The following is a 17,525-nucleotide window of genomic DNA, read 5'->3' as shown; positions in this document are numbered from 1 at the left end:
TCCCTCCTCCTCTCTCTTTTTTCTTTGGGGTCCTGACTGTGTTGATGGCAAGGGTGTCCTTGCCTGTCAACAGTTCCCAGAGATTTTTTGCCTGAATTGATTGATTGATTGTTCCAACAAATTGCCACTTAGCAATCTCATAGATCTTTGCCGAGATGTTCTGTCCATAAACTGGTTCTTCGGGCCTCTCTAACGGTGCACCCATCACTGCTGTAATTGACTCCATCCATCTCTCTGCTGATTGTCCTCTTCATCTCTTTTCTTCTACTTTTCCCTGCCTTAGAGCCTTTTAAAAGAGCTAAGTCTTTGCTTAAATGTTTCTGAAGTACAGATCGTCCTCGTTGTACGACCACAGTTGAGCCTAAAATTTCTGTTATTAAGTGAGACCGTTGTTAAGGGAGTTTTAGCCCCATTGCACACCCTTTTTTGGCACAGTTTTTAAGTGAATCACTGCAGTTGTTAAATTAGTAACACGGTTGTTAAGTGAATCTGGCTTCCCAATGACTTTTTCCATCAGATGGTCACAAAAGGGGAATCGCATGACCTCCGTCATAAATATGAGTCAGTTGCCAAGGATCTGAATTTGGATCACATGACCATGGGGATGCTACCAAGGTGGTTAGGTGTGAATAATGGTCCCTTTTTTCAGTGCTGTTGTAACTTTGTCACTAAACAAATTGTTGTAAGTTGGGGACAACTTGTAGATAATTTGAGCCTGGTCATTTTTTTCCTTAAGTGAGAACTCTGAGGGATGGAAGATCCAGTTGTTCGTTTTCTTGGTTTTCCAGAATCTTCTCCAACATTATTTGTTTGAAAAGAAGGATAAAAATAGTTTTAATAAAAACCTCAAAAGATTCTTTAAAACATTTCCACGTTTTAAAGAAAACCTAGTGCCTTCCTGCCTGAGTTCTGACTGTAACTCCCAGAATTTTCATCAAGCCTGGCAGTGGGAAGGTTTCCAGTTCTACAGGTAGTCCTCAAATTACAACATTTCATTTAGTGACTATTTGAAGTTACAACGGCACTGAAATAAATGACATGACCATTTTTCACATCTAACGACCTTTGTAGCATCCCCATGATCATGTGATCAAAATTCAGATTTTTGGCAACTGACTCATATTTACGACGGCCACATTGTCCTGTGGTTTTGTGACCTTCTGACAAGCAAAGTCAATGGAGAAGTCAGATCCACTTAACAACCAGGTTACTAACTTAACGACGGCAGTGATTCGTTTAACTAGTGTGAGAAGAAAGGTTGTAAAATGGGACAAAGCTCACTTACCAAAAGTCTTACTTAGCAACAGAGATTTTGGACTCAATTGTGGTCTTAAGTTGAGGAATACTTAAGGACAGCAATATCTTGGTTTGCTACTACCCTAAACAAATCATGAGTTTGTTTAGCTGCTCTCACTGGAATGAAAAGCATTTATGAATTGATTACACATTAGTAATTCCATATTATAAGTTCTGTGTCTTTTGTTAGGATTTACAGCAATGTTTCTCCATCTTGACAATTTCAAGATATGTGGATTTCAACTCCCAGAATTCTCCAGGTAGCATGCTTTAAGATGTGTGGACTTCAACTCCCAGAATTCCTTAGCTAGCATGCTGACTAGGGAACTCTGGGAATTGAAGTCTATACATCTTGAAGTTGCCAAGATAGCTCCTTTTACAGAAAAAAACGGGATTGGTAATCTCTGGTTCAGCCTGTTGCAGGAACTCATCCTTCATCTTGATGTATTGCATGTCCATCATGTGAACCTCGAATATGTTTTTCCTGTGTGGTCACTTCATGTCGTGCAAATGCAATGGTTTTGTTATCTTACTCTGGTTTCCAGTTTGCAGGTAGAAATTTTCATCCTGGGACTTTTTGAAGGGGACACTTAAGTGTATTTGAACAAGACTGGACAAGCAAATGAGACAGTTGTGATAAAAGCTATTTAGCTTTAGTGGATTTTGTTGATTCATGCCAATATAGATTAAAATAATCCATATTTTAAATAGAACATAGTGAACTTATGACCATTTTTCACACTTAAGAACCGTTGCAGCATCCTCCTGATCACATGATCAAAATGCAGATACTTGACTCATGACGGTTGCAGTGTCCTGGGGGGTCACGTGATCAGCTTTTGCGACCTTTTGATGAGCAAAGTCAATGGGGAAGCCAGATTCATTTAACAGCCATGTTACTAACTTAACAACTGCAAAGATTCACTTTACACCAATGGCAAGAAAAGTCGTAAACTGGGGCAAAACTCACTTAACAAATGTTTCACTTAGGAACATACATTTTGGCTTCAGGTGTGATTGTAAGTCCACCTATATAAAAGTGTTATATGTGGATATACTGTATTTAAGGAACATTACCCTTTGAAAATGACCTGTTGGGTGCATTGCTCTCTCTCTCTCTATTTTTGAGACTTGTTTTTGTTTTCTGTATGCATAGCAGGCTTCTGGGTGAAGAATATTTTACAGAAGGCCAGCATGTTTTACTGAGATTTTTCCAAAATTAGGTCAACTATCATGGCCTATGACCTAGTAAAGATTTGTTTTAAATTTAATTTAATTGGGTCAAGAGCCACAGGCTAAGCTAGGGTCTCCCAATGATGGGAAAGAATCCAGCTCTGTTTTCTGTCTGCCATTTGGTCATATATAGATTTCCCGTGTCTTCTCAACCTTTACTTAAATGAGTACAAACAGAGTTCCATCCGGTAAAAGCCCTTAAAATAAAGTAAAAATATTATATTGCTCATAGATGTTTTGTTTTTCATTGGGGACATACATTACAAGCAGTCCTCAATTTACAACAGTTCACTTAGTGTGTTCAAAGTTACAATTACATTGAAAAAAAAAGACTATTTTTCACACTTCCGACCATGGCAGCATCCTCATGGTCACACGATTTACATTCAGATGCTTGACAACTGACTCACGTTTATGACGGTTACAGCATCCCAAAATCATGTGATCATATTTTGTGACCTTCTGACAAGCCAAGTCCATGGGGAAGCCAGATTCACCTAGCAACCGTGTTACTAATTTAACAGCGGCAGTGATTCACTTAACAGACGTGGCAAGGGAAGTTGTAAAATGAGACAAAACTCACTTAACAAATTTCTCACTTAGCAACAGAAATTTTGGGCTCAATTCTGGTTGTAGGTTAACAGATAATCAGAGTTGGAAGGGACCTTGTAGGTCATCTAGTCCAACCCCCCGCCCAAGCGGGAGACCCTACACCATTTCAGACAAATGGCAGTCCAATCTCTTCTTGAAAGTCTCAAGTGATGGCGCTCCCACAACTTCCGAGGTCAACTTCTGTTCCATTGGTTGATTGTTCTCACTAGTTGAGGACTACCTGTATTAAAAGGAAAAGGAAAGAGTAAAAAATGGAAAAAAAAAGAGACAATTTCTCTGAATTTCTATGGATACTATTGGAAAATGTGAGTTCTTCAGCTTTTGGTAGTGACAAATCTAAGGCGCCATGTCCTGCCAATTAGTCACCTCCAGATGAGATCAGCGGCCGACAAATCTAATTAATTAATTAATTAGTTAATTAATTAGGCCATCCTTTAAACTCCTCACAGGTTTTATTCATTTACAGCTGCATCCTGTTAGAATCTGGCTTCTCCCTTTGACTTTGCTTGTCAGAAGGTCGCTAAAGGGGATCACATCACCCCAGGACATTGCAACCGTCATAAATATGAGCCAGTTGCCAAGCAGGTCTGAATGTTGATCACGTGAATGTGGGGTTGCTGCAACGGTTGTGTGAAAAACGGTCAGAAGTCTTCCCCCCCCACCCCATTGTAACTTTGAACAAGTCACTATATGAACTGTTGTAAGTCAAGGGCTCCTTGTACAACACATTATAATTGCAGGCCATACCTATCCTGGCTTTCAGGAGAGGGGGCCGTAAAAGGGACAGCTGGAGCCTATTCTGCCTTTTGGACGGTGGGGTGAGTGGATTCCTTCATTGTGTCTGTGTGTGTGTGGGGGGGGGGGAGTCATTTCTCTTTCCTCCCTTGTATCCTGTCTCCCCAACCCCCATTCCAGCTGGCCTCCTGCGATTGTCCCCCCCTGAATGTTCCTTGGGGACCCTATTGTCCTGCTGCTCCTTCCTTTCATCTGGCAGCCTCTCCTCTCCGTTGGGTCAACCAGCCCCCTCTCCGGCTGCTTCTCGCCAGCTGGCCTGTCATTAGGGGGAGCTGGGAAGAGGGAAAGTGGGGAAATGGGGTTGCAACATGGGAACAAGGGTGTTGGTTCTTCGGTTACGTTTGAGAGAGAAGAAAAATCAGAAAGGACAATGTCTGTGGAGATTCTCAATCCTTCAGGTCATGGTTGTCCCAAAGGTGTGTTTCCCCCCCACCCCAAGAGGCAACTGGGTTTTCTGTTTTTTCGTTGAAGAGGTTTCGCTTCTCATCCAAGATGCTTCTTCAGCTCTTCAGAAGTTTCGCTTCCCATCCAAGAAGCTTCTTCAGAGCTGAAGAAGCTTCTTGAATCAAAGAAAAAACAGAAAGTCCAGTTGCCTCTTGGAAAAAAGCACTTTGGGGACAGAAAGAATGGTTTTTCTCTTGGGGGAGGGCAGAAGGGATCAACCGAGACCGGTTCTTTGTGAAGATGCCATCTATCCTTGTTTGACATCCTTTTTCTCTCTCCCCTTTGCATCACTTGCCTCTTCACGGCATGGGGGAAAGGATACTTGCTTGTTCGTACCCTGGGCCATCTGGGATTCTTCACCTTTACGTCCACCTTTGGGCCACGCCAATCTGCTGAAGCTGGATTTGTGAATGAGGACCCGGGGTCTGAGCATGTGTGAATCATACAGCATAGAATAATATGATTGGAAAGGACTTTGGAGGTCTTCTAGTCTAACCCCCTGCAAGAGACCTATTGGGGGGGGGGCAATCTAGTAAGGACTAGTTTTGATAGAATCAGGGCAGCCCTCTCTTTTCCACCTTTTTTTTTTTGCTTGCCTTCTTCTGTACCCATTGTCCTGGAGGAATGATCAAGACAAATAATAGCTTGCATTCTTTCAGTCCTTTCCCTCTAACCCTTGCTCCTCATTTCCTTATGCCAGTATTTCTCAACCTTGGCAACTTTAAGATGCGTGGACTTCAACTCCCAGAATTCCCCAGCCAACATGCTTTAAGATAGGAAGACTTCAATTGCTGGTTGGGGAATTCTGAGAGAGAAAAGTCCACCCATCTTAAAGCATGCTGGTTGGGGGATTCTGGGAGTTGAAGTCCACAGGTCTTAAATTTGCCAACGTTGAGAAATCCTGCCTTAGACACAGTGCTCAGGACCTTGTGGCCTTCCGGATGTGGATCTGTAACCCTTGCCAACATGGCTCAGAGTGTTGGGAGGTATGAAAATGCCAAGAGGAGAAGCAGGGTTGGCATAGCTGGCAACAACTTTTCAAAGTCTCCGACCAGGTAGAAAGCTGTAGCTAAACTACGAGCTAAATCACTGCCATTGGAAAGGGGAAAACATTATGAATGTTTCCAACCTTTGGGGTTTTTAATTCCTGAATTTTTGAAGGTAAGAATATATATAGGAAACTTTCCATCCAAGTTTTTGTAGGTGACGGAGTTTTCCTTTCCTTTCTTTTCCTTTCCTTTCCTTTCCTTTCCTTTCCTTCCCTTCCCTTCCCTTCCCTTCCCTTCCCTTTCCTTTCCTTTCCTTTCCTTTTCACTTTCTACTTTTCTCTTTCCTGCAGTGGTGTAACATGATTCAGCTTTTCCGACATAAGTTTCCTAGGAACCTTACGAAAACAGGTTTATCTTCATGGGTTTACAGTAGTCAACTTTCCCAAATGGTTCAACCATTGTCTTTCCTTGGTGTCACATCCCATAGAAGATTAGCAAGGAGATTTCAAAACTATCTTTCTGCATCTATCTATATTCTTGTGAGCAATCCTTACAAGTTGGTAGTGTTTGGACACTGCTGGGAGGCTTAATCCTTTGGTCTGAAAACGTTTCTGTTTTGTGCTCATTTTTTCCACAATGGAATCCGAATCCAAATCCCTTCGTATGATGAACAGTTGAGGGATCTAGATGCAGTAACAGATAACAGATAAGTAAGGAGAAACCTCCGAACAATCAATCAGTGGAACAGCTTGCCTCCAGAAGTTGTGGGTGCTCCATTACTGGGGGTTTTCCAAAATAGACTGGACGACCAGGATGATATAAGATCTCCTATCTTGAGCATGGGGCTGGACTAGAAGACCTCCAAGGTCCTTTCCAGCCCTACAATTTTATGTTCTATATTCCACAATGGGCTTTTTGCAAGGGGAGAGGTACTGACTGCAAACTTCATCAGGGTGCCATGGTGAGCTGTCTGTCTCTTTTTTTCCCCCTCTTCACAGTCTGACTGCAATTGCCTCTCTATCCAAGCAGTACAGGGACGAGTAATCAGGGTATTAATGTTGGAAGGAGAAGGATATTTAAACTGGGGTGGGAGGAAACCAACCCTAAGGAATATTAGCAGATATTTCGTTCTTTGTGAGTAGCCAATAAATACAGTAGAGAGGAGGACGTTTCTTGCTGCTTTAATGCCATTTATGGTGATTAATTTCCGATATGAGAAATGCTGGGTCTTAAAAACTTGAGGTCCCCAGTTTTTCTCCCAATGCAGAGATATTGTCAGCGATTGATGGGAAGCGTGGAAATTGGACAGGGGGAATAAAAGCCAGATTTTTCCTAGAGGGGTTTAAAAACCAGTTGTATTTCAAATCGGAAAGAAGTCTTAGCTTTCTTTATTATTTACAAAGCACTTTAGAAAGAAAATTTCCCGGTCATTTTCAAAATGACTTTCAAACCAAGATTCTAGCTATTACCGTAGAAGAAGCCGGTGGTTTATTTTCATTGGAGAAGCAGAGATGGTGCAGCTTCTTATCGAGAGTTCTTAAGAATAAGCTGCCCTGGCGATTCTGAAGCTAAGAATACATTGGTCAATTGGCCAGCATAATCTGTGGATTAGCTACCCTCATGCGTCCCTGCCCTAACATTTGACACTGGCATTTGCTTTTTAGGTTTTCTCTTCTGTTAAAACACAGGGAAAATAGCCTGTTTTTCTTACCCAGAAGTTGTGTCTATATGTCTGCCAGATGCAGACATATAGAAAGATAATAGAAAGCAGGAGATAGTGAGTTCTAGTCCTGCCTTAGTTATGAAAGCCAGCTGGGTGACTTTGGGCCAGTCATCTGGAGATTTTAGGACTCTGTGTTTTCTCTGTTCTTTCATAATATCAATGAAAAGCTTGGAAGCATTTGCGGCCCCTCTGAAATGCAAAACAAAGATTATCTGCAGGCTGCTAGCAAGACATACAGTAAGTAAGAGGTAATTGAGAGATCTTGTAAATGACGGCCTTGGTGAGCTCGGTAGGGTTGCCCAACCTATTGCCTGAGGGTGTGTTTTTCATCATGGCTTGAACTTCCAAAGCAGTGTTTCTCAACCCTTGCCAGTGTGAAAAATGTGCGATCTGAACACTTGCGTCCCAGATGCAAAGTTCTAATGGTCTGGCCCCCTCTGCAGTCAACTTCAGGTGACACAGCTGCCTTTAGGACCATTTGGCAGTGCCCTCCAGTCACGTGACCATGTTTTATGCCATTTTTGCCATGGGGTTTGCTTAATGACCCTGAATTCACTTAACAACCGCCACAAAAATGGTTGTAAAATTAGGTTGGACGCATGACTGACTCTTAGAAGGCTTAGAATAACTTGGTTGTCACTTCAAATGTAATTGGCATACATTAAAATGAAATGTTATTGGAGACAGCTCTCAAAGGGTCACCACCTCCAAAATACACTACATAAACATGACAAATAAATAAATATGAATATTCCCACTTATTATATGACAACAGAGAAACAACACAGTCTTGTTCAGATGTTTACATGTACATGGCGAGAAAAACGAAGCTTGTGAGTTTGCCAGAGGGATGGCGTAGAGAATAAAGCTGTTACAGAATCTGGAAGTCCTGCTAGAAATACTTCAAAACCTCTTCCCAGAGAGGAGCAACACAAACAAGCCATGAAGTAGGTGTGTGGGGTCTTTAACCATGCTTCAAGCTCTCAGCACATAGCGCTTATATGCAGGATCCTGAATAACAGGAAGTGAGCTTCCGATAATCTTCTCGGCTGTCCTTACAACTGTTAACGACATATGGCGATAATGGGCAGGCTCTGTTACGGTCATATGTGCAGGACTACAGGAAATGAAACCATACTTTTGTTTTTGCCATGGTCCTCAGTCACTTTTGGAAGTGTGACATCCAGGGTGCTAGTCAAAAGGCTAGCCCAGGGATATGTGGCCATGCAGTTGCCAAAAACCAAGTCTTTATCCCTCAAGGCTCCGAAAAAAAAAAACCCCAAACCACCAGAAGTCTGATCTGTGGGATGAACACATGCAATAGTTTGTTTTTTTAAATTGATATATTTCCCATTAGCTTCTGCCCTCAGGGCATCTGGAAGTTATTCTCCCAATAAATATTTATAAGATTCGGTTTACATATCTTCCTTGTTTGGTTCTTCACTTCTTGGAAACACCCCCCCCCCAAAAAAAAAACCCTTTCTAAATCACATTTCAACCAAACTGAGGTTTCTTACAGGCCCCCAAGGAAATAACATTCTTTGCATTCCTTGGCTTATTACCTTTCTTCTGACATCACAGTAGCCGGCATGCTACAGCAGACTTTGCTTTGCCCAGTACACTTAAAGACCTGGCAGATGTATTGGCATGAGATTGTCTAAGCTTGGTTTGGGTTAATCTGGGTTATTTTTTGTGCCTTATTGTGAAACCTGACCTACTTGGTCATCTTACCATTCAATGTATTTTGGGAACACAGAAAAAGATCCCTTCTGATAATCAGGTTAAGTGCATTGTATGAGCCCAGCCATGCAAACCGGCCTGGAGTTTAACATCCTGTAAGTAATGTTTTTAAAAAGAAATGTTGCAAACCTTCCAAATAAAAAGGATAACCCATTTCCCTCTCTTTCTCTCTTTTTTTTTTTTCCAATTGTGTCTTTCAGGCCTTTGTATGAAGATCAAGTTCTCAAATAAATACCCAACAAGGGAGAAATAGATACCCTGATGGTGTGGATGTTGGAGTAATAAAAACCAGGTTGATTTTACACGTAAGTAGAACCTGACAGAGCCATGTGCAAATCTGAATGAACACAAAATATGCATAATTCTTGCCCTTATTATATTTTTTCCTCATGATCACAACAATCCAGAGAGAGAGAGAGAGAGAGAGAGAGAGAGAGAGAGAGAGAGTGAGAACAGCTTATAGAATAGAATAGAATAGAATAGAATAGAATAGAATACTTTATTTGCTAAGTGTGATTGGACACACAAGGAATTTGTCTTGGTGTAAATACTCTATACATAAAAGAAAAGATACATTTGTTAAGAGTCGAGAATCATAAGGTACGTCACTTAAATGATAGTCATAGGGTACAATAAGCAATCAAATCATACTAGGAAACAGTCAGTATAAATCATAAGGATACAAGTGACAAAGTTACAGTCACACAGTCACAAGTGGGAGGGGATGGGTGATAAGAAGTGATGAGAAGATTAATAGTAATAGTAGTACAGATTTTGTAATAGTTGAATAGTGTTGGGGGAATTATTTGTTTAGCAGAGTGATGGTGTTAGGGAGAAAACTGTTCTTGTGTCTAGTTGTTCTGGTGTGCAGTGCCCTATAGTGTCGTTTTGAGGGTAGGAGTTGAAACAGTTTATATCCGGGATGTGAGAGGTCTGTAGATATTTTCACAGCCCTCTTTTTGACTTGTGCAGTATACAGGTCCTCGATTGTTGCAGCGTTAGCCAGTTTCTATCCTAGAAACAGATAGTACTCAACTTACAACCACAATTGTACCCCTGTTGCTAAGCAAGATGGTTGTTAAATGAGTTTTGCCCCCTTTTCTGACCCTCCTTGCCACAGTTGTTAAGCAAATCACTGCAGTTGTTAAGTTAGTAACCTGGTTGCTAAGTGAATCTGGCTTCCCCCTTGAGTTTGCTTGTCATAACAGTCGATTGCAATGGTCGTGTGAAAAGAGGTCATAGGTCACTTTTTTTCAGTGCTATTGTAACGTTAAATGGTCACCTACCTAATGTTTGGAAATTGAAACTATCTGCATTTCTTCAAGATCCGTGCATTCTTGATCTTCTTTCTTCACCACGTGCCCTCCTTAAACTCCTCCTTTCCAAGTTTTTATTTTTTAAGTTAAGTGCATCCTTCCATTTCAATCCTTGGTACAACTCAATGAGCCTGCCTCCTATTTTCACCCACAACAACCCTGCCAGGTGGTTTGGCTTGAAAGAAGGTGAGGGGCCCAAAGGTCACTCAAATTTCTTCATTTATCTAGACGTTCTGCCAGATTATTTAGCTGCTCTAATTTGTTTTCTTTGCCCTTACGCATAACTTGCATTTGTATATTTCCTTAATGCATCATGCAACAGTAATATTCCCTGCAATTTATGCAGGATTTTCGCTAACAACAGGACATTGTCTGCATACAAAGGTACAGATGCATTCATGTCTTCAACACACCTCAGCCTCACAACAAGCATTCCTTAGACTTTTATCAAAGAGTATATTAAGCTGCGAAGGAGACATTCCAGATCCTTGTTTTCCACCCTGATCATTATTGAAGTATTCAGCAAGTCCTCCATTTATTCCCATTCTGGCGCTATTTCCATGTTACAAGCCTCTTATTACATCCTGCAAACAAGCTGTGACTCCTTACTCATGCAAAAGTTCCCTCATCATTCAAGGCGGCACATCTGATGATATGCTTTTTTTAAATAAACAAATTTATAGGTACCTCACATTTGCATATTTCTTAACGACCGGCTGAAAAACAAAAAAAAATCTGTGCTGCCCATCAACCAAGCAGGGAAAAGAAACTACACAGCAAAAGGTATAACAAAAGCAGTGAAAAGCCACACAGGAGCCCCCTTTTAAAAAGCAGGGGAAATACAGGTTGTCCTTGACTTAAACAACCACAATTTCTGTGGCTAAGCAAGACAGTTCAGTCCATTTTACTCCATTTTACAATGTTAAGTTAGTCAAGTTTGTGTTCCAACCTGATCGACTGCTGGATCTCTTTTTGAGATCCTCAATCTGCTCTGGGATCCAGTTAGCACTGAAAGAGGAATGTAGGCCCCTCCTCTGCCAAATGCTGTCTGCCAAGATCTCGCAGTGATCCTGGGTTTTATCTGCCAGGTTTGTTAAGCGGTGCCAGCTGTAATGGGCTGTTGGTCTCCAGCAAGGATGGCGTTGATGGATGTCCCTCCTGAACACAGAGCTGCAGACAACAGGGCACCATCCCTGCATCCTGGCAAGAGCCTGAAGACACACTGTGGAGTTGGATTGTGTACTTCAGAGACTGCCTTTTCTCTGCAGCTTGGAAGAAGAAAATGATGGCGAAGACCACATTTTCCCCTTTGTTGGGACTTCTGAATTAAGACTTTTCCCCCTTTTTGCTGCAGTTCATATTGTGGAAAAACCACAGGGAATTAATGGAGCATATATGTAAACTCTGACGTGAGTTTACAAGTGGACATGATGAAAGAGGTCCTATGCTAGCTTATTTGGCACACACCGAAGTCTAGTGAAGTTGTGCCTTAAAATAAAACAACGGTGTTGCCGACTTGGTATTTAATCTTCTTGAGAAACTGTGCTCCCTCGAATTAATCATTTTCGCTGATCCCTACACCGTAAAAACATTTAAAAGTTGATGGTTTTAAAAGCAAGTTAGTTCGAGGGTGCAAAATGAAAGTGGCTCGTTTCAAGCAGCTTTTGAAAAAAAGAAGTCCATGCTATAAAGCTTTCCGATGCACCTGCCTTTTAGGGGGAAATCTGAAGAGGCTCCCCAGCTGGATCCCAGGCAGAACAAAACCCTGGGATGCAGGACGGCGTGGGTGGGTTTGGAAAGGATGATTGTGGTACTTGGCAAGGCCGTCCATCATTTTGAGGAAGGCCAGAGAGGCAGGAAGCCAGATGGTGGTGCGCTCCCCTGGGAAAGCATCCCTAGTTCCTGTGATGGTGTCATGACAAACAAGTCCTGTCTGAAACACATGGATAAGAGCATCTCTGTGACAAAAGGGTTGCTTTCCAAAAATCCAGAAAGCCCAGCAGTTTTGTGATGTTTTTGGACCCACTTGGCTCTTGACAAGAGGCATGGCATGGGACCTCAGGCTTCCCTTTATAGTTTTTAATTAAGAAGACTTTTATCCCACCTTTATTACATTGTAAGTAACTCAAGGCAGTGAACGTATCTGATACAGGTAGTCCTCTACTGATCACAATTGGGGCCAGGATTTCTGTTGCTAAGCAACACGGTTTTTAAGTGAGTCACACCTGATTTTCCCATCTTCATTAAGTGAATCCAGCTTCCATCATTGATTTGCTTGCCAGGAGCTGGCTTGGAAGGTCACGGATAATGATCTCATGACCCAGGGACACTGCAGCCATCATAAATGCATGATGGGTGCCAAGCCCGCTAATTGTGATCAAATGACCAGGGAGATGCTGCAATAATTGTAAGTGCAAGAACCATTCATAAACCACCTTTTTCAGTGCCGTTGTAACTTTGATCACTAAACAAATGGTTGTAAGTTGAAGACTACTTGTATCCCTTCCTCCTCCTATTTTCCCCATAACAACCAACCCCAGGAAGTGGGTTGGGCTGAGAGAGAATGAGTGGTCCATAGACAACCTGCTGGCTTTCATGTCTAAGGCAGGACTAGAACTCACAACCTCTCCTAGTTTCTGGCTCAGTGCCTTAAATAGTACTTAATTGTAAGTTGACGTTAAGTTTTTCCCCCATGCCATCACTCTGCTAAACAACTAATTCCCTCAACACTGTCAAACTACTTAGTAAGGCTGTATTACTATTACTCTTCTCATCTTTCGTATTACCTATCTCCTTATCTTTTTATGGCTATAACTTTGTTGCTTGTATGTATATTATTTTATTTAGTATCCTATTGTGATTTATGTTGATTGATTATTTAGTATCCTATGACTGTCACTAAGAGTTGTATCTTATGATTTATGATGAATGTATTTTTATGATGATTGTGATCACACTTGGCCAATAAAGAATTCCTGTTCTGTTTTATAATTCTGTTTTATTCTACTCTACTCTACTCTACTTTACATTCTATTCTATTTTACATTCTATTCTATTCCAGTGTCAGCTGGAGGGTCCCACATTGGAATCCTTGAGACCTGAAGGGTTGGATATCATGCCAAACCATACTTTATTAAATTGTGGTTTCTTGAATCTGTGGCTACCTTTGCAAATAACAATAAGCTAAACTCTTCAGTCTTTTTTTTTTTTTAAATGAATCAATTAAAGGAAAAACGATTTGTGGTTTGGGAGAAGGAAAGAAAGGAATAAGCCCGACTCCCTGCCTTCTTCCTTCCCTCTAGGCAGAGACTGCCTCCTGCTGAAACAGCCATGAGTAGTACACTCTCCCCTACCGATTACGACAGCTTGGAAATCCAGCAACAGTACAATGATATCAACAACCGCTGGGAGGTGGCTGATGAAGACTGGGACAACGAAAACAGCTCAGCCCGGCTGTTTGAGCGCTCCCGTATCAAGGCTTTGGCAGGTAAGGGATGGATGGGGCAGCTGGGTTTTTTTCCCCTCTCCAAGCATCCTTTTTTCATGTATTGGCAGAGGTCAAGGCATAACAGCATAACAAAGTTGGAAAAGAGTCCCTTAGAGGTCTTCTAGTCCAACCCCTGCTCAGGCAGGAAACCCATTTCAGACAAATGATTGTCCATTCTTTTCTTAAAAGCCTCCAGTGATGGAGCCTCCCACCACTTCTGCAGGGAAGCCATTCCACTGATGAATTGTCCTCCCTGTCAGGAAATTTCCCCCTAATAAAGGAGAATATTTGTAGCTCAGGGTTGACATGAGGAGTCCTTGGTGCTCTCTAAGCTTCCTTGTTTTCTTGCAGACGTTTCATTACCAAATTAGGTAACATCATCATTGCTAGTAAGTCTGTTGATGTTACTAGTTTGGATAATGAAACGTCTGCAAAAAAAACCAAGCTAGCTTAGAGAGCACCAAGGACCCCCAATTTCTCCTCAGTCCTAGGTTGCTTCTCTCCTTGATTAGTTTCTATCCATTGCTTCTTGTCCTGCCTTCAGGCTGGCCTTTTCTTCTTTGGAACAACCGCTCAAATATTGGAAATACTGCTACCATGCCACCCCTGGTCCTTCTTTTCACTAGACTAGACATACCCAATTCCTGCAACCGTTCTTCATGTGTTTTAGCCTCCAGCCCGCTAATCCTCTTAGTTATTCTTCTCTGCCCTTTTTCTAGAACCTCAACATTTTTTTTTATATCATGGTGACCAAAACTGGATGCAGAATTCCAAGTGTGGTCTTACCAAGGCATTGTAAAGTGGCACTAACACTTCACGTGGCCTTGATTCTATCCCTCTGTTAATATAACCTAGGACTGCATGCTTTAGAGCAGGGGTGTCCAACCTTGACAACTTTAAAACTTGTGGACTTCAACTCCCAGAATTCCTCAACCAGCAAAGCTGGCTGAGGAATTCTGGGAGTTGAAGTCCACAAGTCTTAAAGTTGCCAAGGTTGGACACCCCTGCTTTAGAGCATGTGCAGAGTGTGTGACCTTTCTGCTCCCAAGACTAATCCCTTGACTTTGTAGGCTTGGTATTTTAAAAGAAATTGATTTGGGAAAGTTACAGGAGATGAACGCATGCTTTGAATTCCAGAAGGGTTCATTGCATTAAGCAATTTTCTGCACATTCAGCCAGCTGTGGCTTACTCATTAGCCATGACTCGGTTTCTCCATCCAGCTTTGTATTATCCACGCCAGGCCCATGTTGCACACTAAACCGTGGCACTTTTGTTGGAGGAGACAATCCGGAGCTAGATGGAGAAATAGATTAATGACAAAACCAAATCGCGCTTGGCTGAATTCAGCTGACATGCTAAGCTTAACACCAAATCTCTGTTGCAGCTTAGCATTTAATTTCTGGATTTGCACAGCATTCTTATAATGTGGTTACTGAATTACTCTATTTTCTGGTTTATACTCTACAGTTAACCATAAACTAACCACACAGGGCCAGTTCATACAACATGCTAAACCACAGAAGGTAACCCAAGTTGAAAGGAAGCCAGTTGAACGTGAATGTAATTGCCCAGGTACAGGTAGTCCTCGAATTAGGATGACAATTGAGCCCAACATTTCTGTTGCTAAGTGAGACATTTGTTAAGTGAGTTTTGCCCCGTTTTACGATCATTCTTGCCATGATTGCTAAGTGAAGCTCCCTGCAGGTGTTAAGTTAGTAACACGGTTATTCAGTGAATCTGGCTTCCTGATTGTTTTTCCCTGCCAGAAGGTCACAAAAGGTGGGATTACATGACCCTGGGACACTGCAACCATTGTAAATATGAGTCAGTTGACCACGTGACCATAGGGATGCCACAACAGTCGTAAGTGTGAAAAATGGTCCTAAGTCACTTCTTTCAGTGCCGTTGTAACTTCAAAGAGTCCCTAAATGATCTGTTGTAATTTGAGGACTACCTGTATTAAGTGAAATCAACCTGTGGGATCCACTTGGCTTTTTCTGGATCCATCTACAATTCTATTTCTTTTGGATCAGACTTAACCTGGGAGAAACTGAGGTCATTAATGGAGTTTGTTCTAGCTGGCTTCAAGAGTCCAAAGCAACAATTTATCTGTTTTATCTTGTTTTCCACTGCTGCCCTTTGCTCTCCATTTGGGTGAGCTTAGGCCTCCCTCATTCCTTTCTATTCTGTCTGGAAAGGGGAGAGGACTGTCCATTGCCCATATGGAAAAGTCTGATCCTACATATCTCAAGAGGGTGGGATTCCTCATATGGAAGGATCTATAGGTGAGGTGATCTTCTTAAAGGTCCTTCTCATCCTGGGCACCCTTTTTTTGAACTATTACCATCTTGCAGACGGTACAGGATAATAATAAAAACAAGCACAAATAGTCTGAAAAACAGCTTCTATCCCAGAGCAGTAACTCTATTGAATTCTACTGTATAGTGCAATATTCATGCAATATTGAGTTTTCAATTGTGTAGAATGTGAAGGATGTGTGTTTGTGTTTTATTTTTATAGTTATAATGTACACTGAAGATGGCATTTAATTTCGTTGTACAAGGTGCAATGACAATAAAGTAAACTAAACTAAGAGATGAAGGTACAAGCTGCTAAGCGAGACAGTTGTCAAGTGAATTTTGCCCCATTTTAAGACCCTTCTTGCAACAGTTGTTAAGTGAATCTCTGCAGTCGTTAAGTTAGGAACACGGTTTGCTAAGTGAATCTGATTTCCTTGCTAGAAGGTCGCAAAAGGGGATCACGTGACCCCAGGACACTGCAACGTCATAAATATGAGTCAGTTTCCAAGAGCCTGAATTTACTCACATGGTCATGGGGATACTGCAGTGGTTGTAAGTGTGAAAAATGGTCAGTTTTTTCAATGCCATTGTGACTTTGAACAGTCACTAAATGAACTGTTATATTTGGATTACAAGCTCCAGGAGAAGGTTGGGAAAATGGAGCTGCTCCTAGGAATGGCATTCTCGTGGGAGTTACAAATGGAAAGGTACTTTAAAGATCATCTTGCTCAATTCCCTGCTTAGTGCAGGAACCCACTAAGCCAGCTCCAACAGGCCCCTTTAAAAACTCTCATTTATTTATTATTTATTGGATTTTAATCTTGCCTTTACTACTTTATAAGCAGGAGTGGGATTCTACCAGTTCGCACCTGTTCGCTAGAACCGGTTGAATATTCTAAGCAGTTCGGAGAACCGGTTGTTAGAAGAAATTACTGGCCTAATCCTGTAAGGAAGGCAGGAAGGAAACATTCTGGGGTTGCTTACAGAAACTGCCTCTCCGTTAACCCTTATTACATTCTTGGCAGGACTAGACTTCCTGTCTCAGGAACATCTCTGGAGTTTTCTTCCCCTCCTTTGCTGGTACTTTGCTTGTGTGGAGTGACCATTCAAAGTTACAATGGCACTGAAAAAAGTGACTTATGACCATTTTCACACTTATGACTGTTGCAGCATCCCCACAGTCACGAGAGGCCAGGCGAGGAGATGTGTGCCTCGATGTGAGTGATGTTGAGTTGGCCACGCCCAGCCAGTAGCATGACCACCAAGCCACATCCACCCAGTCACATGACCAACAAACCACACCTACCAACTAAGCCACGCCCACATAACCGGTTGTTAAAAAATTTGAATCCCACCCCGTTTATAAGTAAGTCAAGGCGATGAACATATGTAGTATTCCTTCTTCTCCTTTTCCCTCCTGCACAACAACAACCCTGTGAGGTGGGTTAGGCTGAGAGAGAGTGACTGGCCCAAAGTCACCCAGTTGGCTTTCATGCCTAAGGTGGGACTAGAATTCGCCATCCCCATCCATGGTTTCTAGGCCAGCACCTTCCCCCTCTGCACAAAACTGGCACCAAACCAAACTGATC

General features: G+C 42.0%; 1 protein-coding gene across 2 annotated transcripts in view; it reads left to right on the top strand.

The window, feature by feature from the left end:
- Positions 1-9,053: 9,053 nt before the first annotated feature.
- The window catches only part of SPTBN2 (spectrin beta, non-erythrocytic 2), a 76,602-nt gene continuing 68,130 nt past the window's right edge, over positions 9,054-17,525 (top strand). The window contains exons 1-3 of one of the 2 annotated variants that reach the window (XM_087943441.1): positions 9,054-9,137; positions 13,451-13,635; positions 17,140-17,153. In XM_087943441.1, coding sequence (XP_087799567.1) covers positions 13,479-13,635; positions 17,140-17,153 — 171 coding nt within the window. In that variant the 5' untranslated portion in view covers positions 9,054-9,137; positions 13,451-13,478. The remainder of the gene's footprint in view (positions 9,138-13,450; positions 13,636-17,139; positions 17,154-17,525) is intronic. The other variant, XM_087943440.1, reaches the window with a different exon arrangement.

Source organism: Notechis scutatus, chromosome 14 (genome assembly GCF_049901735.1).
Source record: "Notechis scutatus isolate UNSWTSFEM ecotype Mainland chromosome 14, rNotScu1.2, whole genome shotgun sequence".
Classification (NCBI taxonomy): Eukaryota; Metazoa; Chordata; class Lepidosauria; order Squamata; family Elapidae; genus Notechis; species Notechis scutatus.
This window is presented reverse-complemented; position numbering and strand designations above follow the sequence as displayed.